At 46.1% G+C, this 25,350-nt stretch overlaps 1 protein-coding gene across 1 annotated transcript in view; it reads left to right on the plus strand.

The window, feature by feature from the left end:
• Positions 1-25,350, plus strand: part of LHFPL6 (LHFPL tetraspan subfamily member 6) — a 161,642-nt gene that overhangs the window by 122,709 nt on the left and 13,583 nt on the right. Inside the window, exon 3 of the mRNA XM_068425523.1 lies at positions 19,306-19,404. Coding sequence (XP_068281624.1) covers positions 19,306-19,404 — 99 coding nt within the window. The remainder of the gene's footprint in view (positions 1-19,305; positions 19,405-25,350) is intronic.

Here is a 25,350-nt window from a genome sequence, read left to right on the forward strand (position 1 = left end):
ACCCGGTGGATAGATGATGGTAAAGCTGTGGATGTGGTCTATCTCGATTTCAGTAAAGCGTTTGACACGGTCTCCCACAGCATCCTTGCAGCTAAACTGGGGAAGTGTGGTCTGGATGATCGGGTAGTGAGGTGGATTGTAAACTGGCTGAAGGAAAGAAGCCAGAGAGTGGTGGTCAGCGGGACAGAGTCCAGTTGGAGGTCTGCGTCTAGCGGAGTCCCTCAAGGGTCGGTTCTGGGACCAGTTCTATTCAATATATTCATTAATGACTTGGATGAGGGATTAGAGTGCGCTGTCAGCAAGTTCGCTGATGACACAAAACTGGGAGGAGTGGCTGACACACCGGAAGGCTGCGCAGCCATTCAGAGAGACCTGGACAGGCTGGAGAGTTGGGCGGGGAGAAATTTAATGAAATATAACAAGGGCAAGTGTAGAGTCCTGCATCTGGGCAAGAACAACCCCATGTACCAGTACAAGTTGGGGACAGACCTGTTGGAGAGCAGCGTAGGGGAAAGGGACCTGGGGGTCCTAGTGGACAGCAGGATGACCATGAGCCAGCAGTGTGCCCTTGTGGCCAAGAAGGCCAATGGCATCCTGGGGTGTATTAGAAGGGGTGTGGTCAGCAGGTCGAGAGAGGTTCTCCTCCCCCTCTACTCTGCCCTGGTGAGGCCGCATCTGGAGTATTGTGTCCAGTTCTGGGCCCCTCAGTTCAAGAAGGACAGGGAACTGCTAGAGAGAGTCCAGCGCAGAGCCACGAAGATGATTAAGGGAGTGGAACACCTCCCTTATGAGGAGAGGCTGAGGGAGCTGGGTCTCTTGAGCTTAGAGAAGAGGAGACTGAGGGGTGACCTCATTAATGTTTATAAATATGTAAAGGGCAAGTGTCAAGAGGATGGAGCCAGGCTCTTCTCAGTGACATCCCTTGACAGGACAAGGGGCAATGGGTGCAAGCTGGAGCACAGGAGGTTCCACTTAAATTTGAGGAAAAACTTCTTTACTGTAAGGGTGACTGAACACTGGAACAGGCTGCCCACAGAGGTTGTGGAGTCTCCTTCTCTGGAGACATTCAAAACCCGCCTGGACGCGTTCCTGTGTGATATGGTCTAGGCAATCCTGCTCCGGCAGGGGGATTGGACTAGATGATCTTTCGAGGTCCCTTCCAATCCCTAACATTCTGTGATTCTGTGATTCTGTAAACAACAAAAGGAGATCAAAGGAATATCTCCATTCTTTATTGGATGCGGGAGTGAACATTGTGACCAGGGATGAGGAAAAGGCTGAGGTGCTTAATACCTTTGCCTCAGTCTTTCACAGTAAGACCTGTTCTCCTCAGGGCAATTGCCCCCTTGAGCCAGTAGACATGGGTGGGGAGCAGAATAGACCCCCTATAACTCAGGAGGAAGTAGCTAGTGACCTGCTGTGCCACTTGGATGCTCACAAGTCTATGGGACCAGATGGTATCCACCCAAGGGTACTGAGGGAGCTGGTGGAAGAGCTTGCTAAGCTGCTCTCCATTATTTATTATCAGTCCTGGCTAACTGGGGAGGTCCCAGATGACTGGAGGCTGACCAATGTGACGCCCATCCACAAGAAGGGCCGGAAGGAGGATCCCGGGAACTACAGGCCTGTCAGCCTGACCTCGGTACCTGACAAGGTCATGGAACAGATCATCTTGAGTATGATTACACAGCACATACAGGACAACCAGGGATCGGGCCTAGTCAGCATGGGTTTAGGAAAGGCAGGTCCTGCCTGACCAACCTGATCTCTTTTTATGACCAGATGACCTGCCTAGTGGGTGAGGGAAAGGCTGTGGGTGTAGTATACTTGGAATTCAGCAGAGCCTTTGATACTGTCTCCCACGGCATTCTCCTGGATAAGCTGGCAGCCCACGGCTTGGACAGGTGTACTCTTCGCTGGGTTAAGAACTGGCTGGATGGCCGGGCCCAGAGAGTGGTGGTGAACGGTACCGCATCCAGTTGGCGTCTGGTCATCAGTGGTGTCCCCCAGGGATCAATACTGCTCCCAGTCCTGTTTAATATCTTTATTTATGATCTGGATGAGGGTATCATCGAGTGCACCCTCAGTAAATTCGCAGACGACACCAAGTTGGGTGGGAGGGTTGATCTGCCTGAGGGTAGGAAGGCTCTGCAGAGGGACCTGGACAGGTTAGATAGATGGGCCAAGACCAATGGTATGAAGTTCAACAAGAACAAGTGCCGGGTCCTACACTTTGGCCACAACAACCCCATGCAACGCTACAGGCTGGGGGAAGAGTGGTTGGAAAGTGGCCCAGTGGAAAAGGACCTGGGGGTATTGGTGGACAGCTGGCTGAATATGAGCCAGCAGTGTGCCCAGGTGGCCAAGAAGGCCAACAGCATCCTGGCCTCTATTAGGAATAGTGTGGCCAGCAGGACTAGGGAAGTAATTGTCCCCCTGTACTCAGCACTGGTGAGGCCGCATCTTGAATACTGTGTGCAGTTCTGGGCCCCTCACTTCAAGAAAGACATTGAGGTGCTGGAGAAAGTCCAGAGAAGGGCAACAAAGCTGGTGAAGGGTCTAGAGGGTATGTTCTATGAGGAGCAGCCGAGGGAACTGGGATTGTTTAGCCTGGAGAAAAGAAGGCTGAGGGGGGACCTTATTGCTCTCTACAACAACCTGAACAGAGGTTGTAACGGGGTGGGGGTCGGCCTCTTCTCCCAGGCAACTAGCAACAGGACTAGAGGACATAGCCTCAAGCTTCTCCAGGGAAGGTTCAGGTTAGACATTAGGAAAAATTTCTTCACAGAAGGGGTTATTAGGCATTGGAATGGGCTACCTAGAGAGGTGGTGGAGTCACCATCCCTGGAGGTGTTTAAGAAAAGACTGGACATGGCACTTAGTGCCATGGTCTAGTTGACACAGTGGTGTTAGGTCAAAGGTTCGACACTGTCTCCCACAGCATCCTCCTAGACAAACTGGCTGCCCAGGGCTTGGATGGGTGGACTCTTCGATGGGTTAAAAACTGGCTGGATGGCCGAGCCCAGAGAGTGGTTGTGAATGGGGCAAAGTCCAACTGGCGGCTGGTCACTAGCGGTGTTCCCTAGGGCCCAGTTCTAGGGCCGATGCTGTTCAATATCTTTATAGATGATCTAGACGTAGGGATTGAGTGCACCCTCAGTAAATTTGCAGATGACACCAAGCTGGGTGGGAGTGTCAATCTGCTGGAGGGTAGGAAGGCCCTACAGAGGGATCTGGACAGGTTAGACAGATGGGCCGAGACCAACGGCATGAGGTTCAACAAGAACAAGTGCCGGGTCTTACACTTTGGCCACAACAACCCCATGCAGCGCTACAGGCTGCGGGAAGAATGGTTAGAAAGTGGCCCACCGAAAAGAGACCTGGGGGTGCTGATCGACAGCCGGCTAAACATGAGCCAGCAGTGTGCCCAGGTGGCCAAGAAGGCCAATGGCATCCTGACCTCTGTTAGGAATAGTGTAGCCAGCCGGTCTAGGGAAGTGATCGTCCCTCTCTACTCGGCACTGGTGAGGCCGCACATTGAGTACTGTGTCCAGTTCTGGGCCCCACACTTCAAGAAAGATGTTGAGGTGCTGGAGTGAGTCCAGAGGAGGGCGACCAAGCTGGTGAAGGGTCTGGAGGGTCTGACCTACGAGGAACGGCTGAGGGAGCTGGGGTTGTTTAGCCTGGAGAAGAGGAGGCTCCAAGGTGACCTTATTGCAGTCTACAACTACCTAAAGGGAGGTTGTAGTGAAGTGGAAGTCGGCCTCTTCTCCCAGGCAACTAGCGATAGGACAAGAGGACATAGCCTCAAGCTTTGCCAGGGGAGATTCAGCTTGGACATTAGAAAGAATTTCTTCTCAGAAGGGGTCATTAGACATTGCAACAGGCTGCCCAGGGAGGTGGTGGAGTCACCATCTCTGGATGTGTTTAAGAAAAGACTGGACATGGCACTTAGTGCCATGGTCTAGTTGACAGGGTGGTGTCAGGGCAATGGTTGGACTCGATGATCCCAGAGGTCTCTTCCAACCTGATTGATTCTGTGATTCTTTGAAAAGACTATCAACATAAAGAGCTGGACAGTGCTGAGGCATTACTCCATTGCCTTGGGATAACTCACAGGTGGGTGGGGAGAAGAGGATTTCAAAATGAAATCAAAGGTGGGCTCATGAGCTCATCATGGGAGAAGTATACCCTTCTACTCAGTTCTTTCCTCTCAAGCACTTTGTTATCAGAAAGAGTTAATTATGTTTGAGATGTTGGTGAGGTTGTCCATATGGATTCTCTCTGGAGAGGATGAGTGCCAGTGCCAAATTTTTCAGAGCTGCAGATGTGTAATATATTTGTAACAAACTGCGGCTCCTATCTAAAATTATGATTTATCACATTTTGTGCCAAACTGAAAAATGGGACCCGTTTGAGGAAAATTGACTTGATGACAGAGTTTTTTTACCTCTGCAAATTGGGTCACTTATTGAGTTTGAATGCCTTTGGATAGAAAGCACAGAAAATTCTGTATTTTCCATTTGTTTCTAAAAATAAGAGATGTCCTTTTCTTGGGTATGTCACATGAAGCAAACTTTAGAGCATGTAAAAATAATGCAAAACAAGACACAAACACTCTGACAGTATGGAAACGGTATTTTAAATGTCACACAATGCTCATTGGAGCTGTGCTTAACCTTATAATCTCTCTTATTGAAAACAAAGTAGCTGAGAATGAGGTAATAGTTGTTTTTAGTTTAATTGAGGAAGCCATACGACCAATCAGTTTCACATGGAGTCTATTAGTGCTTAGATTTGACTCCATTTCTTTTGATTTTACACTGTAATTCAGCACAAAGGCAAACTGCACTGTGTATACCTTTGTTCATGCATAGATTAATTCATGTGCTTAGCTGCACGCTCTGCAAATAACCTCATGAATGCTGCTAAGAAGCGCTGCAGCTACATCAGCAAACAATAAATTAAACTGAGCTTTCCTTCTCCAGTTCCCATGTATTTCACAACACTTGGCTGTCTATGACTTATCCATCAGAGAGCTCTACATTGTACAGAGAAAGACACATTCAATGGCTGCAGGCCTATGTAACAACTAAGCTGGTGGAAGGCCTCCTTGGAATTAAACCTTGCAAGAGAGGTCAAGGACAACAGAAAGGGCTTCTTCAAATACATTGCAGGTAAAGCCAACACTAGAAGCAATGTAGACCCACTGATGAATGAGGTGGGGGCCCTGGAGACAGAGGATAAAAAGAAGGCGGAGTTACTGAATGCCTTCTTTGCCTCTGTCTATACTGCTGGAGGCTGTCCTGAGGAGCCCCGGACCCCTGAGGCCTCAGAAGAAGTCAGGATAGAGGAGGAATCTGTCTTGGTAGATGAGGGCTGGGTCAGGGACCAATTAAGCAATCTGGACGTCTATAAATCCATGGGCCCTGATGGGATGCACCCACGGGTGCTGAGGGAGCTGGCAGAAGTCATTGCTAGGCCACTCTCCATCATCTTTACTAAGTCGTGGGCATCGGGAGAGGTGCCTGAGGACTGGAGGAAAGCGAATGTCACTCCAGTCTTCAAAAAGGGCAAGAAGGAGGACCCGGGTAACTATAGACCGGTCAGCCTCACCTCCATCCCCGGAAAGGTGATGGAACAACTTGTTCTTGGTGCTGTCTCTAGGCACATCAAGGATAGGGGGATCATTAGGGGCACTCAGCATGGCTTCACCAACGGGAAGTCATGCTTAACCAACTTGATAGCCTTTTATGAGGACGTAACCCGGTGGATAGATGATGGTAAAGCTGTGGATGTGGTCTATCTCGATTTCAGTAAGGCGTTTGACACGGTCTCCCACAGCATCCTCGCAGCTAAACTGAGGAAGTGTGGTCTGGATGATCGGGTAGTGAGGTGGATTGTGAAGTGGCTGAAGGAAAGAAGCCAGAGAGTGGTGGTCAATGGGACAGAGTCCAGTTGGAGGCCTGTGTCTAGCGGAGTCCCTCAGGGGTCGGTACTGGGACCAGTACTATTCAATATATTCATTAATGACTTGGATGAGGGAATAGAGAGCACTGTCAGCAAGTTCGCTGATGACACAAAACTGGGAGGAGTGGCTGACACACCAGAAGGCTGCGCAGCCATTCAGAGAGACCTGAACAGGCTGGAGAGTTGGGCGGGGAGAAATTTAATGAAATATAACAAGGGCAAGTGTAGAGTCCTGCATCTGGGCAAGAACAACCCCATGTACCAGTACAAGTTGGGGACAGACCTGTTGGAGAGCAGCGTAGGGGAAAGGGACCTGGGGGTCCTAGTGGACAGCAGGATGACCATGAGCCAGCAGTGTGCCCTTGTGGCCAAGAAGGCCAATGGCATCCTGGGGTGTATTAGAAGGGGTGTGGTTAGCAGGTCAAGAGAGGTTCTCCTCCCCCTCTACTCTGCCCTGGTGAGGCCGCATCTGGAATATTGTGTCCAGTTCTGGGCCCCTCAGTTCAAGAAGGACAAGGAACTGCTAGAGAGAGTCCAGCGCAGAGCCACGAAGATGATTAAGGGGGTCGAACACCTCCCTTATGAGGAGAGGCTGAGGGAGCTGGGTCTCTTTAGCTTAGAGAAGAGGAGACTGAGGGGTGACCTCATTAATGTTTATAAATATGTAAAGGGCAAGTGTCATGAGGATGGAGCCAGGCTCTTCTCAGTGACATCCCTTGACAGGACAAGGGGAAGTGGGTGCAAGCTGGAACACAGGAGGTTCCACATAAATATGAGGAAAAACTTCTTTACGGTGAGGGTGACCGAACACTGGAACAGGCTGCCCACAGAGGTTGTGGAGTCTCCTTCTCTGGAGACATTCAAAACCCGCCTGGAGGCGTTCCTGTGTGATATGGTCTCGGTAATCCTGCTCCGGCAGGGGGATTGGACTAGATGATCTTTCGAGGTTCCTTCCAATCCCTAACATTCTGTGATTCTGTGATTCTGTGATACATTTTTGCAGAGTAGAGCGAGGCTTAAACCTGTGAAGCACCAGTGAGAATAGTATAAAAGGAAAAGTGATTCTCAGCTGTGTTTGGTGACTACCACTGACTTTTACAGCATTATAGCAGTTTGTCTTACTATATTTCTTATCTAGAGAAGTGGTTTACAAACTCGTTCGATTTGAGGGGTCTTACAGACTCTCCAGTAGAAATGCAGACCCATTCAATCTTTTTTTCCAGGTATAGGTTGCCTAATAGCGTGTATGAACTTGCTTGGAAGTACACCTTGGTTGAGTCTTGAGTATGGCTGAAGTTTTACTGAGATGTGCAGTGGTTGATCTTCCATTAATCCTTGGCAGCTCAACTGAAATAAAACAAACTAAAAAAAAAAGGCAAAAGCCTGGTATGCAGTACTCCCCCACTGGATGTATGCTTTGCATCAGTTCCAGTTCCCCTGTCACTTTGGGGATATGCCACCAAAGTGAAGGAATTGACTGGGCATCTTTGTTGTTTTATCCAGCATCTACACACTACTGTTTTTCACAGATAGTGAACTAATAGACATAGAAAGGCAATTCTTTGGTATTTAATCCATGTCTGAATATTTCCAAAGGCTGTGACAATCTAGAAGTGAAATCACTGGAGTGGTGCTCAGGAGTCAGGCTGCTGCAGACTTTTCCTTAATGCTTATAACAACCTTAGTCCACCCAGTTTGTATTGAAAAGATATGACAATGCCTGCCCATTTATCCATTTTTCTGCTTAGGCATCTTCATTCACATAGGATATATTTTCTTCATTCCCTCCTCATGGTCCTTCATGAGATCGGTTCACGTACTGGGAAATCCTTTCAGCATGGAGCTTCTGCAAAGGCTCTGGCTAGTTTTGTCTGGTCTCCAGTTGCTATTGAAATTCATATTAATGAAAAGGAATGTGCCTTATCTACCATGACTACATGGAGAATTATGTATTTTGGGAAGTTAGTTATTAAACTACCTTTTATTAATTACAGTAGGCTCCCTTGTGCTTCTAATGAATCACAGAATCACAGAATCACAGAATGTTAGGGTTTGGAAGGGACCTCGAAAGATCATCTAGTCCAATCCCCCTGCCGGAGCAGGATTACCTAGACCATATCACACAGGAACGCGTCCAGGCGGGTTTTGAATGTCTCCAGAGAAGGAGACTCCACAACCTCTGTGGGCAGCCTGTTCCAGTGTTCAGTCACCCTCACCGTAAAGAAGTTTTTCCTCATATTTAATGGAGTGATTTCTATTTAAATACACTATGTCATATGCCATATGCTGCTCTAGACTCTTTGAACTGTCAAGCATTTGATTCTGAGCCACAAAATGATCGGGTGAGCACACAGATGGATTGTCACATGAAGAACTCTGATGGCACATGATAACGCTCAGGCTTTTTTTTTTTTTCCCCATAAAGCTTATAACGTACAAGCAGTGATCATGGCTTGCCAAACAAAAATGAGCTGATAGTCAAACTCCAGAGTGTTTTCTGGAGTTCTTCAAGCATTTCAGTACAAGTCTGCAGATTTACTCTGCCTTTAACTGGACCGTGTAACATCCTTTTCAGAACAAGTGGTGTCAGTCATTTTGTTGTGTGACAAACTCTGGGAGGAATGACACAGAGACTCACCAAAGGTCATCCTGAGTGGTCTAGGTCTGTGGTAGCAATTGAGGGAGCAAGGCCATTTTGAAGCAGCAACTTGTTTCTATAGAAATAACTTAATTTTAAGGTAGAGCATACAGGTTTACACTCAGGAGCAAGACAATTTTTCCTTCAATCTTCTCTTCTTCCCTAACATTCAGGTTATTTCCCATAAAGGAAGGCAGAATTCATGACAGGAATTGAGGCATTTGCATCTTAAGGGCAGAATAAGGGCAGAAGGATAGAAGGTAAGGGGTAAAATAAAGTTCTAGGTAGCTTTGGGCCAGATTCGATTACAGATTCATACACTTTTTAAAGGTGTTTAGAATACAGATATTTTCCCTTGAGATAGGTTTCTAAGCTCACATTAAGATCAATAGATATATAGGGTGAAACTCATTAGCCTAAATCTAGATGCTTTGTGCTGTTAGAGATACCCTAGGGTCTGCAAGACCTCTGCGTGGGCTGGCAGGTATGACAGAGGACTTAGGGGAAACTTGCACTGCTCTGGAAAGGCAGCTGGAGGCCAAGCAAGATACTGAACAGCACTTAAACTGACAGAAGGTGATGTATTTGGGTGGCTAAATCCTACTTTGAGTCAATACTGCCAGTAGAGCACAATTCAGTCATTGACCTACAAGTTTCTAGTGCCATTTGAGATGCCCTTGGCTATCCCACCTCTAGCTGCTAGTCCAGGAGCATCTGACTTTCCCTACTGGCTCTGTGTAATGTCTGCCAGTCCCATGTGAATGTCTTTGCTGTGAGTTGCGTGAACTTAGATGTGTCCTAGTCATAGACCGATGTTTCTGTATTCTTTAGGAGAAAAGTATCTTCTAGATTCCATTGATTGTACTGACAAGGATCTCAATTCAATCGCCACTGCAGAGGCATCTTCCTAGGTTTGATATGCCCTGTGCCATCTGAGGCACCTAGAAAGGAAGATCCATGCTGTTCTGGAGCAGGAGCTGGTCTCCAGGTGGGCTACCCAGCTGAAATACAAGTAGTCCTATGTTCATGCACATGACTTGAGCCCCAGCTGCCTTAAGCTGAGGTGCCTGAATGACGGAAAAACAGATTCCTGAAGTCTTTCATGTTGGAAGGGATGTTGAGAGGTTATACTGTCCAACCTCCTGCTTAAAGGAGGACCAGCTGAATCATGACCACGATAATTACTTTCATGCCTCCAAGTATCCCCTTAGACAAAGAAAAGCAGCCAAGTCTGAGCTTATCCAGACTGCTTAGTGCTGTGCCTTGTGTCTAAACACTGGAGGATTCACAATCTCAATACTTCTCCACTTCCCTCATCTATGGGCTCATAACCAGTTCATATTGCAGGAAGCCTAAAGGTGAAAACCTGGTGATTCTGGAATCTCTCGTATCCAATTGTCCGCACCCAACACTCATGGTTAGGAGAAATAGCCATGATGAAAGCCGCCTTTTTTTTGGGGGGGGGATTTGAACCTTGGTCTGTCACCCCCTAGGAACTGTGGAGCTTCTGTCTGAAGGGTGTTCTACTTGATACCAAATACTTGTATTGTCATTGGCTGAGAGAATGAAAATGTAAGAGGAATTGTGGTAAGGGAATCAGCCTGGAGTCTCTGCTTCAGTGAATATTCATTCTTTAATCAATTGGTATGTCCTCCAGATACCCTCCACCTTGACTCTGTGGCCAGCCTTAGCCTCGCTTAATCATAACCAATAAGATACAAATTGCACAAGCAGGTACCAGTTTCCTTAGATCTTTCTAAATCCCCCTGCATGTGAATGGTGCTGTATAATAAATGGTAATAAAGGAGTTTTCAATGAAATACCCAGCTACATTCTGTAATTCAACCAGTTCTCAAAGATCATATTACTCTTCCTACTGCATACATAAAATAGGATTAAACTCTTGGATTCCTTAGTATCTACTGCCAACCTGCACAGACTGTGGAGCCTGTTTACTGCTGCTTTGTAAAACCTAGTTACAAGAAGTACTTCCGGGGTGATTTTCAGGGGTTGGAACTGTTGGGACCTGCAGCCTCCTGGAACCACACCCCACCCCAGCACCTATTTTGCAGGGCTTTGAAATTGGTGCTGGATCTTTCCTTTCCATGGCAGCAGCTGCCACAGCCCTGTCACTTGTCCTTTTACCAAACAGCTCGTATTAATTCACTTCCATTTAGTAAGAGCTCTGTGTTTGATTTCTTCACTCTTCCTACTCCTCTGTTTCTTTTGGGTTTCTCCCAGCCCCTAGCCCCATTTTCTGAAGCCTTCAGTATTGCTTTAAAAAATGCCCAGGGCCAAATAGAGCAGACAAAGCCATTGGCTTTTGGGTAGCAAAGTAGCATCTCTGGGTGGGGAGATTTCCCCCTCTGAGCCTGAAGCACCTCTGTAGTAATGAGCACACCACCTTTGATCAAATGAAAATCAAAGTGAAGTGATTCTTCATCTGTCAGAAAATTCCCATCTGCACCCTCCACTGCCCCACGCCTGCAGTCAAGGAGAAAGCAAGGGCTGTGACTCTCCCATGACACAGCACTTTGCTGTGCTGGATACTGGCATGCATTTGTAATGTCTTTTTTAAGCTTCCTTTGCCACCAGCCCTGCTTTCTGAGAGCTCTGGGAAGCGGTAGCAGGCAGGCGGCAGCTCTTCGCTGTGGCTGTTCACTGAGGTTCAGAGTGAAGCAGCTGCCAGGCAGTGAGTGAGTGCTCATGGTGTGGAGTAACCCAAAATAACAGAAAAAGTCTCATTTGAGAAATGGGGCTTGACAGTCAGCAGGAAGGGAACTAAGCAAAGCCAAATGCATTGAATTAAAACCTAGAGACCAGAACCAGAAGGGAAAGGGTGGTGGGGTTTTGCCCTTGGCTGAAAACCCATGAGTACTATTTGCATCACGCCCAAGATGAAGCAGTGTTACTGAAGGCAGGATCTGCAAAGCTGAAGCTTGTAGCATTTTATTCTCTCCGGTTTTTGTTGTTGCTCTTATGTTTCATTTTGCTTTTTGTCTAGAGTCCCTCTAACGTCCTGCTATAGCAAAGTCTGTGTCAGAAACACTTTGACCTTGAGTGAAGCCCTGAACTGACTTGCTGTCTACCATGCCATGACCCTTTTGAGGAGGAGTGGGAGGAAATTTGGCGCAGCATAAATGTAATTTCTATCTGTGTGTCCCTGGGCACCCCTGCCTGGACACTCGGACAAGGGAGTCTCTTATTGTGTTCCTTCACATTGTAAGCAATTGTTCACTCTCTCAAATGATGCACTTTCAGTTTGGGCTCACTAAGGAATCAGTCAAATGCCCCATTGTGAGTGACTACTAACTTGACAGAGAACTGTTGCCCAAAGTGTTGATCTCATGTTTAAGCCTAATAAAACCCAGGTCAGGTGCGTGCCTGTGTTTCCTGAGGGACAGGTACTAACAGAAATGGAAGGGACCAGTGATAATGTTTCTCTAACAGAAGAATGACAGAGAAAGCAAAGAACAGAACAATGATGTCAAGAGAAGCAGTAGGAGTGTGACCTTAAAGAAGGGATGCTTCTGGGTGAAAATGCTTCTGGGTGAAGAGCTGGGAGCTGCCAGTATAAGGACATCGTCCCTCGCTAACTGAATGGAGGCTGGACTCCCGTGGGCATGGGAGCCAGGCTGCCTGCAGCCAGCATGGCCCTGCTCCACCTGCTCCCCTCCTTGCTCCCTTGGGTCCTGCTGCTTTGCCCAGGCTCTGGAGTTTGTCTGAACTTGCTCTGACCCACTTCTATCGCTCTGCAATTGTTGCTTGGTTGCAGCTCCTGGAGAGTTTCTTCAACAGGGACTTCAGAAGCTGTGTCCGCTGAAGTATTTCACATCATGCTTTTTAACCAATTATTCTTTAACCTCATTGTTTGTTGGCTAAGGTACGTCTGAATGCAGCAGACGACTTCATGTGCCAGCTCAATTTTACGTCCATACTGCAGACTCATTTTTATAGCAGGTACATGCTTTAAAACCGTTACAGCAAGGGGAGTGTTTAAATCACAAGAACCGGAGTGTCAAAGTCCGTGCTGCATCTAAAAATTGGTTTTGTTTTGCTTCCAGAGATTACTGTACCTTCAAGTGACAGATGAGAACGTGAAAACTTTCTATCATCCTTGAAGATTCAGGCAGGCTAATAGAGAAAAAATGTGAAAGGAAAAATCATCATTAAAATGATCTTGAAAGGGATGACTTCCAAATTATTGTCAGCTTCTCCAGATGGCCTGAATATCTGTCAGATGAACAGTATTCATTAGAAATGCCTAGCAAAAAAAAACCAGCAAGGTTTCTTTTTGGTCAAATCCAAAAATGAAAGGGGAAAAAGTAGAAGATGGGGGGAAAGAAAGGAAGAAGATATTTTGAAGAAGATTTTTCTCACTAAAAAGTGACTGTACAAAAGGCAGCATTTAGTTCTGGTTTTATTTTCTCCCTGCAGTACATATATCAAGCCTGACCCATTCCTTTCATTTTTCTAGGTAGAAATACAAATTGGGTTTTCACAATGACACTGGGCCCTTTCCTGCTGGAGAGTCTTCCCAGGCCCCCCTCTACAGCAGTGCAGACCCCCTCTAACTCCTGGCCAAGGAGGCCCTTTATGGTGCCCAGGCAGTCCCTTTCACTGCATTCATAGCATATAACTGTGACTGGAGCTGAGGATATACAAAAAAGGAATACACTTTCCAGTGCCCATATAGATGGCTCTTAAAAAGCCCATAATCAAGGAAAGCCACCATTGGTTTAGTTCCCATTTGAAAATGCATTTTCTAGCAGCAAGACTGAGGCTGAATACAAAGCTAAACGTGCCTCATTTACTCCCATCGCTGCCTCTCTTTATGGATCAAACTAATGGTTTTCCCCATTGGGTTTATCTGAATCATGTGCTTGGGTTTACCCTATGTGAGGGAGAAAGGAGGACACTGGCAAAGGTTTGGCTTTATTTAACAGGCTTTTGAGGATGCAATGATCAAATGGGCTGACAACAAAACAAGAACAAGAGCGAGCCATATAGCAATCAGGGGCATGCTGTGACTTCAACAAATGAGAGGAAGAGCTAAGTCTGTAAAACAGGACTTGCTAGCTATGAACTATCAGGACAGTTATGGACAATGAATTTATGGTGTGATGTCTACATGGGTTATTTAAGGCACATCAGATCTTTGGGTTGAGGCTCTCATTCAAGCCACAGCAGCAGTCTGAGGACTGTCCACCACAGGGATTTGCAAGCTTCCTCTTTTGTGCATTGACTTTTGCTGTTTGGTCTTGGTCTTTCTGAGTGCAGTCATTTTGCCCACGGCAAAATCTGGTTAATGTCTCTTGGTTTATTAATCCTTCTCTATTTATTGTTTGAGACTTGCCTATATCCAGGCTATTCTTGGAGATATTAATAGTGGTTAATATTTTACCTCTTGGAGTAAGCTGATAGCTGCATGCGACAAATCATTTCTTTATTACTTCAAAGATGAAACCTAGATCTGTGCCAAGCCACTAATGTAATTACTGTACCTTCCCTGCTGCATCCACCATACGCAGAACCTGTTATATGCAATTATTTTCAATCACAAGCTCCAATCCAGACAGACAAGATCATCTTTCAAGTGCTAAGTGTTACTAAAATGTGATCATGCATTATACCCACAGCAAGAGTGACAGGGGAGGCAGTCTGGGATGGACAAGGATTACTCTGGGTAGTTTCCTATTGAGGCATCCACCTTCTGACCGCCTGGTTTGTAGTTTTGCAACTTGTAGGTCTGGGCAGCTCCTCACTTAGCACATAGGCTGGTTTTAGCTCACTTTTTGAAGGTATCCAGCTCTCTACATGGACTACACAACGAGCCTAGTGGCTGAATGGGACCCTGTTAAATACTGAAGCCAAGCACTTACCGCCAGCTTTGCATTGCCGAAGCTGGCTGCATTAAGTCCTGCGGCTCTCTCCCCATGCCTCACTAGCGCATTGAGCCAGCTGCAGCGTTTGCAGTAGCAGTGTTTCACAGATCACGGCAAGGAGCCCATTTCATTCCCAAATGCAGAACTGCTCCAGAAGAGCTGGTCTCTGACAGTGCCAACACCTCCACTGGTGCATGGCACGTCATCCAAAACAGCAGTCAAGTGCCACCAGTGCCTCCGCTGCCGCCTGGTCCCGTCCCAGTGACTGGCTCCCTTGCACCTTGACGCTCCAGCCCCTTTTGTGAAGGTGCCGTTTATGGTCCTGCACATTTCCTTCCCCCTTCTATTTCTTTTAATGACTGTAGTGGATAATGGAAGATGGCAGATGATGGTAATTACAGCACCGTGGGTTGGTTTTTTTTTTTAACTTTCTTAGGAAATGTTATAGGCATCCTAAGCATTTTAAGCATCTGTAAAGATGGGTGTTGTGTCCTGGGTAGCATAGCTGGCTAAATACAGTAACTATAGGGCAGGCCAGGATGTGACTCTGGAGCTAAACCAGTAACTGCTCTCTACTGAAGCTGCAAAATTAGCTTAAGGGTTTGCGTTGCGTTTGCAGCCCTTGGATTTAACTTAGATCTTTCAATGGAGGTTTCAGCTGTTCAGCAGGATCTACATTCTCTGTGATTAAACAAAATGGCTGTGAGCGTATGAATTATTAGCGGTAATAGTATGCAGCCTTTTTGCTTTTGCAGGGTCTGATCCACACATTTAGTTGCTTACAAACAGGGGTGGATTGATTAGAAGGGAAAGAAGGGGCTGAGGGTCTTTTGTCCAAGTCCTATTAACACCATGGGCTTTGAGGCACACTCCACACTTTCAGTGCATAAAATAAGGGAGCTGAAATGCCAGTTCCCAACTTCACTGCCCATGCAGACCGAGGCAGTACCAGCCCTGTTCAAGTCATGCAGAATCCTGCTGAAAGCAATGGGACAGTACACAGACACACTCATACATACTTACACATCTCGGAGTATAAAGCAAAACTTGCGAATTTTTTTCTTATTGACTAGCAGGCTCTAAGTCTTTGTGGAAGTCTTACACTGAAGGTAAATCCCTGAGTTTGGCCCGTACCTTGCCTGCAAGAATTACTGGGGAACACAACTACTTTTTCAGTAAACCTAAATCCACAACAGGCGCATATGCACCACTACAGGGAAACGTCTGAAGGTGAATCAAAAACAGCTGAAAACCAGTGATGTCAAAGGAGATGTCAAAACAACAGTTTTAAGACTTGTGGCCTGTTGGTACCTGTGACAAAATTGGTGTTTATAGGCATAATCCTTTTTGCCAGTCGAGAATGTAGCCTTGTGTTCCTGGAAGCACCTTTGGTCCCTAGCAGATTTTGTGTTCCCTAAATGAAGCATGTGAGCTTGCCTGTGGCTTTATACCTTGTCCTTCACATGTAAATATGCTGCCGCTCGTGCTTTGGGGCCGTGAGGCATTGAGATCTCGTTTGATCTCATCATCACAGTCAGTGCAGGCTGCGAGCAGAAAACAAGCTGCAGTGCTCCATGGCTGGTACTCCATAAATGAAACTCAGAGCTGCTAAAGCCCATACCCAACTGCAGAGCAAGCTGTCGCTGGGGTAGGGAGGTTTTCTGACAGAGCACACTAGTTTTCCCTTATTTGGTTGGTTTATTTCTAGGAGTCACAGGTAATGGTGAGGATCAGCGGTGGGTGCTGTGAGCTGGTATTAGACAGTGTGGACTGGCTTTAAGGGCAAGCACCCACGTATGAGTGAGGCAGTTGCTCCTTTGGAGCAATTTAACATTAAAGTATATTGCATTGCTAATGAATTTTTGACTGAACCCCAGAATTTATGGACGTACAGAAATGGGAAAGAGGGTGTGACGGGGGAATGAAGAGGTCTGGCTAAGGAAGGAAATAAGTTGCCAAGACTTGCGGCCACTGTATCCAGTGTGTAGCATCAGAGGCAGAAAGAGTGTTTGGAAGAGGATGAGCTGTGTTTAGAGGATGGCAATGGAAGGCACTGTGAGCAATATTCGTGGGAAAAAAACCAAACAACAACCCATTAAGGCAACAAAACCTAAAGAGAGGTGAAAACAAACAGTCTTCTGTGAATGCAATGGGCACTAGACAGTCTTGCCACCTGAGGAGAGTAATTGGCAAGTGCTGAGTAAGAGCTTGTTCTGGGTTTGGAGGGGCAGCATTGTTATGCTAATAGTCCTTTCACTTGCCTGCAGTGCTGCTGTTGTGCTCTCCTCAAAGAACTGGACGGGAGGCTTTCCCAGGACCTATTTGTGAGGAAGAGCTGGCTGCCCTTTCATCTGGTCCATCGGGCAGGCGGCTGCAAACGTGCCTTCTCTCCTACCCTTGCACACATCTCCCTGCCCCTCACAGTGGAGCCCATTGAGCATCTATGACGTCTCCCAGAGAGTCTGTTCAAGAACACAAGTTGATTGAAACCAACCAGGGTGGTTCACTTTTTGCTAGAGCATCTTCTGAGTCGTGGTCTGCCTGGGCTGGCACCAGGCAGGTCGTGGGCATCACACCAGCGCGGGAAGGGGTCAAAACCACAGCAGGACTGGCCAAGGCTGCCATGGTCCGCCAGCCTGTGAGGTTATCTCTGGCATCTAGGTGCTCTTACTCCCTTCCCCAGCCATTCTTATCATCAGTTGTGATGTTCCACCTTGCCCCATTAGGTCCTGCCCATTCCTAGCACATCAGCCATGGTGTCAGCACTTTACAACACCCTTCTTGCTTTAACAGTTCAAGTGAGAATCAGTCGGGTTTTTTCAGAGACTTAAGCTGTCTTTAACAAATGTAGACCCAATTTTGGCCTAAGTTCTCTTGTCTGAGAAACATCCTTTCTGGGAATTTAATTAGAAGTGACTCTCATTTATATGGATTCTACCAGCTGCCATCAGCATTGAGGCCCTGGGGGAAAAAATCAGATGATACTGTGAAAGCCATTAGCGAGCACAATAGAAGCAATCATATCCAGGTCAGGTAAAGTTCTGAAAATAGCCAGCGTTCATGTGTCCTTAATTGCTTTTCTCCCTTTAAAACTGCTGGGTGAATGTACCGTCTGAGAGGGGGCTGCCTCAGGGATTTCTTTTCCATTATGGGATGTAGATATGGAGGGAGGAGAAGGCAATGACTGCTCAACAAGGAAAGGAAGAAGTAGACTTGAGCAGCAAGAAGACTTTGAACTTAGTGGACAAAGATGTAAGGAGTTAATATTGGGCGTAAACAGGGGTAGATGTGCTTGGAGGAGTGGCAAAGGAGTTGCTGAGCTACTTTGCTAACAGCTAAGATGCTAAGAGCATTAAATGTCTTTTGAAGAAAGATAAGATACCACTTCTGGACTTCAGTGCCTTGTTCAGCTGTGTCATTGAGCAAGTCAAGAACATAATAAAGTGACTTCTGTATCTACAGGAACGTCAGAAATATGAGAAGTTTAGGCATCTTGAGGATGGATACAATAGAAATGCACAGCTAGCTCCAGACCCTGAGTCAGAATCACTCTCAGGACTTGTGTTAGACTGGTGTGATGTCCACAGTGCCTCTGTCACCACACCCACGGCTTTTCTGCACCAGGAACACAACAGCAGAAGAGCTTTGCCAGGGAGCACATTGTCCGTATTCTGATTGTCAAGAGAGGAAAAGCAAGGTGGCGTGAGGTCAAGGGACTTGCCCACAGTCAGACAGGGACAGCTGTAGGACTTGAAACCTTGTCCTAGTCCTGTGCTCTACCTAACAGGTAAAAGGCACCACTGCAAATCCACACTGCAACCTTTTTGAGGACTTGCTTACCTTTACAGCCTGCAAAGTGTCAGGCACACCCAGCTTATTGTCTACACAGTGATTCATTTCCAACCTTATAAGATCTGACACAAAGGAGGTAACATTTAAATGCTGTAGCATACACTGAAATGTTCTCTCTAGGCTGTCCGTGTAAGAAGTTTTGTCAGCTACACCCGCTTTTTGGCAGCCGCTGCAGTGACAGCTGAGAATGCAATATGATAAAAATGCCACTTCTGCAAAATAATCATGGCCCATTGGGTGATTCCCAGCAAGATCTCATGAAGGGAAAGACTTAGCCAAAACACACGTTTGGGGTAGCACGAGGGCTGGAGAAAGCAAAGCATGTTGTGAGTGTTAAGCCAAGCATGATAATAAGTAAATAGCTCAAGGCCTCCGTTGTTTTCGCTGAAATGATTTGAGAAAACTTTATGGAGTATGTACCTGTGGTATGAATTGATCTGGTGACATGAGACCATTCTTCCCGGGCCTTTGAAAGAGTGAAAAACAAAGGAAAATAACAACAGATTAGCACAACTGTCAGTTTACTTTTCCTACTAGAACCTTGATAGACCCTGGTTGATTGTTGTTTTAATTAATCAGAAGCAATCAGCTTGTTAATGCTGTGATCAACACAGCTTCTATTTAACCCCGCGCTGAGTTTTCAAACAGCATATGTAGCAGTTCTGCAGAGTAGAAGGGGAGTTTAAAAGTGCTCAGGTAGAAGCTCCAGAAGCTGAGGATGGCTTCTGATGCTGAACTGCCAAGACTACCTCCAGCCCACAGACCATCTGTAAAATAGTGTAGCAGAATGCAGCAGTAGAACTCCAAATGATTTTCTAGTATTTTTAGAAGAAGAAGAGATTTTTTTTTTTCTCTGGGATTTGCAAATGGAACTTTGACACTTTGATTTCCAAGTGGCAGCCTGTGTTTAAGCTAATGGCAATTACTTATATAAACTTTTATTTTCTTTTCTCTCCATAGGTTTGTTGATTGGCTCTGGTTGTGCCCTCTATCCTCTTGGCTGGGACAGTGAAGAAGTTAGACAAACCTGTGGTAACCTTTCCAACCAGTTTGAATTGGGTGAGTCACCATCAGAGCGTCTCAGCCACATTAGACTGTCCTATGTGTTGTCCATAAAAGCGAACGAGGACATGAGCGCAGACTTGGAGAAGCAACTCAGTTGTATGTGGTAGGGTATTCATATTGCATCATTCTGGTATGGTGCTAAGGCTGTAGACTTCAGATAGATTTATTGGAAATATTTTTCAGAAGAACATTATTTTCCTGGTTTCATTGGGATTTGGTTTCAGTTTGTGGCCAGCCACGGTGATAAAGGCCCTCAGCAGTTAAATCCAGGGCAGCTGACCCTGGCTGGCCCACAGGTGCATTCTGTATGTTTGACATCAAGCTCACTATAAAAGAGAGGGTTTGCTAGGAAGAGGTGGGGTCTCTCTTTTTGTGGGTAAGTATGGTTTTGTCTGTTTTGTGTTGTCATTTATCTTGATATCTTCATTTCATTAAATCTGGTTAACTTCATCCTACAAGTCTCCCTCTCCTTTTCCCAATTCCCTTCCCCAAATGAGGAAGGGACATTGAGTGAGAGAAAAACTGCTATTGTTTAGCCCTGGGTGCAGGCTAAATGAAGACAATTAGAAAAGAAAATGAAGGAATGTATAGAATCATAGAATAGTTTGGGTTGGAAGGGACCTTAAAGATCACCTAGTTCCAACCCCCTTCCATGGGCAGGGACACCTTCCACCAGACCAGGTCGCTCAAAGCCCCATCCAATCTGGCCTTGAACACTACCAGGGATGGGGCATCCACAACTTCTCTGGGCAACCTGTTCCAGTGTCTCACCACCCTCACAGTCAATAATTTCTTCCTAATATCTCATCTAAATCTACCCTCTTTCAGTTTAAAACCATTCCACCTCATCCTATCACTACATGCCCTTGTAAAATGTCCCTCTCCAGCTTTCCTGTAGGCCCCCTTCAGGTACTGGAAGGCTGCTAGAAGGTCTCCCCAGAGCCTTCTCTTCTCCAGGCTGAACAGCCCCAACTCTCTCAGCCTGTCTTCATAGGAGAGGTGCTCCAGCCCTCTGATCATCTTTGTTGCTCTTCTCTGGACTTGCTCCAACAGCTCCATGTCCTTCTTATGTTGGGGGCCCCAGAGCTGGGCGCAGTACTCCAAGTGGGGTCTCACAAGAGCAGAGTAGAGGGGCAGAATCACCTCCCTTAACCTGCTGGCCATGCTGCTTTTGATGAAGCCCAAGCTATGGTTGGTTTCTGGGCTGTAAGTGCACATTGCCAGGTTGTGTTGAGCTTCTCATCAACCATCGCCCCCAAGTCCTTCTCCTCAGGGCTGCTCTCAATCCATTCTCTGCCCAGCCTGTATTTGTGCTTGGGATTGCCCCGACCCACATGCAGGACCTTGCACTTGGCCTTGTTGAACTTCATGTGGTTCGCACGGGCCCAATTCTCAAGCCTGTCAAGGTGTCTCTGGATGGCAATGTATGGTGTATATATTTAAGACATCAGACTTAATAGTCTTACAATATGGGGGCTAATGCTCCTGGAGATCTTCACAGGGTAGGCAGAGGCATCACATCACAGCGCAGGTCAGGGTAATTCACAATGAGTGCAATTAGCTGTCTTTGAAGTCTGGCATGTTTATGGCCTTCTAACCGAAGCCTAAAGAGTATGGTTTTATTTACTCACATCCTTGGGAACGTGGTAAATAACACTTGCTCTCTGTTAGCCTTCTCCCAAACACTGGTCTTACTGTTGGTGACTGCACAGGGTGCTGAATAAGAGCCAGAGATGTGGCCAAGCTGGGCTCACACCCATGTGGTATGGGGCGAGCTGCCTCTAGAGAGGGCTATAGAAAACAAGAGCCCAACAGAGACCTAAGGATTAAGCAACGTGGATGATCAGGATCTGACGTTCGAGTGCACATCCAGGTCCTTGTTTAGCTAGGAGGATCGATGCAGAAGCTGATACCTTACTCTGTAAGTGCTCTCTGAACCTGTGTCACTTGAGGAAGAGGAGGATTTGCAATCCTCCTGATGAAACAGGAGACACTGAGCACCCCGACCCTCTGCAGGCTTGAGAGCTCCCACTCCCAAGCACGGACACACACAGCTCCCCATTTCTAGCCCCTGCAAGATAAACCTTATGGTTAGCGTTAGCAATTCTTTCCATAGCTGTGTGTACAGGGCTTGTGGTAGCCTGGCAGTAATCCCAGTGCAAAGAACAGCAGATGAAAATGGTCTCCTAGGGTTAAACACAAACTTGCTGCATTATCTTTTAATTTTACAATGATATTTCTGTTAGGCTTCAGAAGTAAGGAGTTTTGTTTCCACTTCAGAGATGTTTCTTGTGAAGATATGCAAATGAATTTACGTTGAAAGGTAAATAAATATTGCTTTGGGAGAGATGCTCCAGGTCACCCTCTCTTACACCATTCCTGTGGTGTTTTGGAGTGCATTTGATCTGGCATGGGACCAGAAATTCTCATTACCGATGTTAGCACCCATCTCTATCACTGCCACTGATGATGTTATTAGCAGCCACTAATGGTGTTGCCCAAGGGATATGTAACATGCTCTAGAAGCTTTACCTTGTTTTTCTGAACTCTAATATCCTTCTGTGCTATTGATACTAAATTTTCTTTTCAGTGAAGTATAAAAAGTTCCTGCAACTTTTTTGTTCACCTAATAATTGAAAGATATGAACACGAAGGAGAGAGAGCAATGAGAACAGAAATGTATAGTTAACTAGCAGAAAAAAATGTCCCAGAACTAAGATTCCCAGCTCCATGGAAAGGTGTCTCAAAGGATGAAGTAGAAAGACTAAGCAAAACACTGCAGTAACTGTTGCAGGGAGCAGCTGGGTTCATCACTGGCCATGGTCAATACTGTGCAGAAGCCTGAAGTAGTTCCTAGCCAGCCCGTTTAGCATCAACCCCATTTGAAAGGCCAGCTAGTCCCTTGCTGGTGCACGCTGATTCCTGCTCTTCTATGCCAAGCATGTGAGCAGCTTTGCTCCTGTGATTCCTGCTTGTGTCTCCTGACAGCCTTCTTGTTCCCATCCTTCAGTTGTTGCCCTCCCCAGAATGCAGAAAAGTGTTACCTTTCCAGGTTATTGCCCTGCAAACTCACAAGAAAGTGGGCATTGTGCCAGTCTGAGCTCCTTGAAGACAGCATTTAGGTAGTTACAAACCGTGACCTTAAACAGTTGTGCCCACAGTCAGAGCAGAGTCTCCGAGACCACCTTTACCATCTCAGTCTTGACTCATGAGTTAAGATATTTGCAGAAATTGAATCCCTCTGCCATTAAAGTCAGTGGAGAAACCCATGTGAAAAATTTCGGCTGACAGCTTTCCTTCCAGATACACGTAAGGACCATGAGATGTATTACATTAACTGTGAAGGTGTGTACTCTCACTGTATTTTCTGGACCCAGAGCATGCAGGACATGTGTTATGCATGCCTAGACTTGACAGGAGTGCTGGTCTAGCCAATCTGCTGCAATCATATGTTAACACATTAATTAACAGATTATAATGAGAGCTGAAATTTGCTGCAGTGATTTCCACCAGGCAGCTCTGCCACTGAACATCTCTTTTCCACATACATTGGCAGTGAATTTAAATGCTTGGCTAGGATTTTTTTTACTTAATGTCAGTGCATGGTTGATGCTATGTTAGCAAAGTCATCTGTAAAGAAGAGGTACTGTCCAAGGGCCGTTTAATAACCACACTGCTCATCATCTTTCATAAATACCTCTTGGTTGGTGATAACCCAAACCCTCTAGTCTTTTCTGAATCGTTAGAGACTGGCTTAGTCATTATAGCCTACAGGCCAAAAATGATGTTTCAAAGACTTAATCTCACTAAGTCTCAAGACAAATTTAAGTAATTATTGCTTTCATTTGAATATTTAATTTGATTAAGCTGCAATGATATGCTTTCTATTCCTGAATCTGTGAAATGAGTTGTCTCAAGAACCACATACATACATGCTGCATTCAAAACCTGCCCTCAGAAGAGCTGAGCTGCCATGAACCCTGCACTGGATTGCTGATGGGAGAAATGGTGGTGGTGGGAGTGCTGGCCCTGCACATCATGCTGCTGTGGGTGCTAGCGAGGGTGACACTGAGAGCCTAATTCAGTTCATGTGGTTACTCTCAAAGCAGACGCTGTTCAAAGGGATGCTGATCAGCAGACAGCGTTCAGCCTCCTCTTCGAAGATAGCACAGCAACTGCTGCAGCTTGGGCCGCAGGGAACATGTGCGTGTGGTTAGGAAAGGAGGGTCAAAGCACACCAGGTTTGATCACAGAGCCAGCAAAGGTGGAGGTTCAGCACTGAGATTCGTTCTGGACTTACAAAAGGTGAGGGGAAAAATGGTTGAGGTCAGAGGCAGAAAAGATAAGCCAGGAACTTCAATCTACGTTATGGGAGGATGAGAAGGACAAGAGGCAGGTGCAGAGGAGGGACTGCAAGAACTCATTTGAGAAGCAGCTGAATTGTGCGCTGCGAAGTGTAATGTTAACCAGAAATATTCTAGAATTAGCAATTAAATGAAAAATTTTGCTTTACCAAAACAAGACAACCCCCCACCCCCCATAACATGCTCATAACTAGATAGAATAAATACATATCAATGCTAAGAACCCATAAAAAGGCCTAATCCTTAGTGTCTGTGCTAGATAAGAAGTGCTTCTCTATGTCTTCAGGCAGTCTGAAAAGGCATTAGATTAATAAGCACTCCAAATAGTGCTGAGATAGCCCATATTGTGAAGAGAGGACCCCCTCCCTCTGCCCCTGCCAAACACACACATTTCTGTGTACATTCCAAAGCAATATTTAAAATGCTGCAGGAAAAATAACCATGCCTTTAATTTACATATAAGTGGATTTGGGTATCCTTTTCTAGAAAACCTGAAGCTGACATTGTGAAATGCCCAGCAGTTTGCTGCTCTCTTTTAAATTGGATATTCATTTGGTTTTTATTAAGTGAATTATGTCCAAAGGGTTTACTTAAACATTTATGCATTTAATTGGGCTATTTTTTTTCAATCAAATGAAAGTGTTTGTACAATTTGATCTCTACAAAGAGGAGTCATTCTTCAACTGAAGATATCCTGCCAAGGACAACCCCATTTGTTGATTAAATTGCATGCAATAGATGAGCTGTTTTGTTAATGAGGATGGGGAGTAACCTCCATAAATAGACAGACAGAGAGACTACTGTCTGCTGTTCTCTAGCGGTCTGTCTTTGCCATCATGAAAAAAAACACAGTGATAGATTAGGGCTTTGACAAACGACCTCTGGCAAATCTTGTTGGGGGGTTAAGGCCATGACAGGTCTCAGCTGTGTTCCTCCACTTGTGGTTCCCAGCTTCCCAGCAGGCAGGAGGATCTGTATGGACATCCTGGGGCCCTGCTTCATATTGCGGTATCCCATCTCAGATCACGGGTGGAGCAGAGTTCCCAGCAGAACACCAGATTATGAACTGAAGCAGTCTTCTGCCACGGTTTTTAGGGTGCTAACTCCTAGAAGTAGGGCAATACAAGTGAATGGAGGCAAGAGAAGAGATGCTTATGTTTTGAACTAGTGCAGTTGTTTGCCTGATGACCAAGTCAAAGTCCTTAGTCTAATTAGCATTTGGCCACAGGCTAATGCCTGAGGTGGAGACTGGAGTTATAAACTAGCAGTGCTCGAAGGGACTGCCTTTTACTTTTACCAGATGTCTGAGGATGGATCAAAATCATCTTAATCTCTTGTCATCGTTCAAGCTGTTATTGTTTTGCTGCATTATTCACACCCTGGATTTGCCTGTGGGCCCATTCAGGGCAGCACTGACGTGGCATAGCAGTACTGAGCTGCTGATGGAAGGGTGTGAAAATGAGTCAGATCTACACAATCCTGAGGTCTGCAAAAGGAATTAGCAGGCAATTTCCCAAAAGCAAGCGTCTTCGTAGCGCATCGTATAGCACACATTCAGTTTTGCTGAGCTAGAGGC

Source organism: Nyctibius grandis, chromosome 2 (genome assembly GCF_013368605.1).
Source record: "Nyctibius grandis isolate bNycGra1 chromosome 2, bNycGra1.pri, whole genome shotgun sequence".
Classification (NCBI taxonomy): Eukaryota; Metazoa; Chordata; class Aves; order Nyctibiiformes; family Nyctibiidae; genus Nyctibius; species Nyctibius grandis.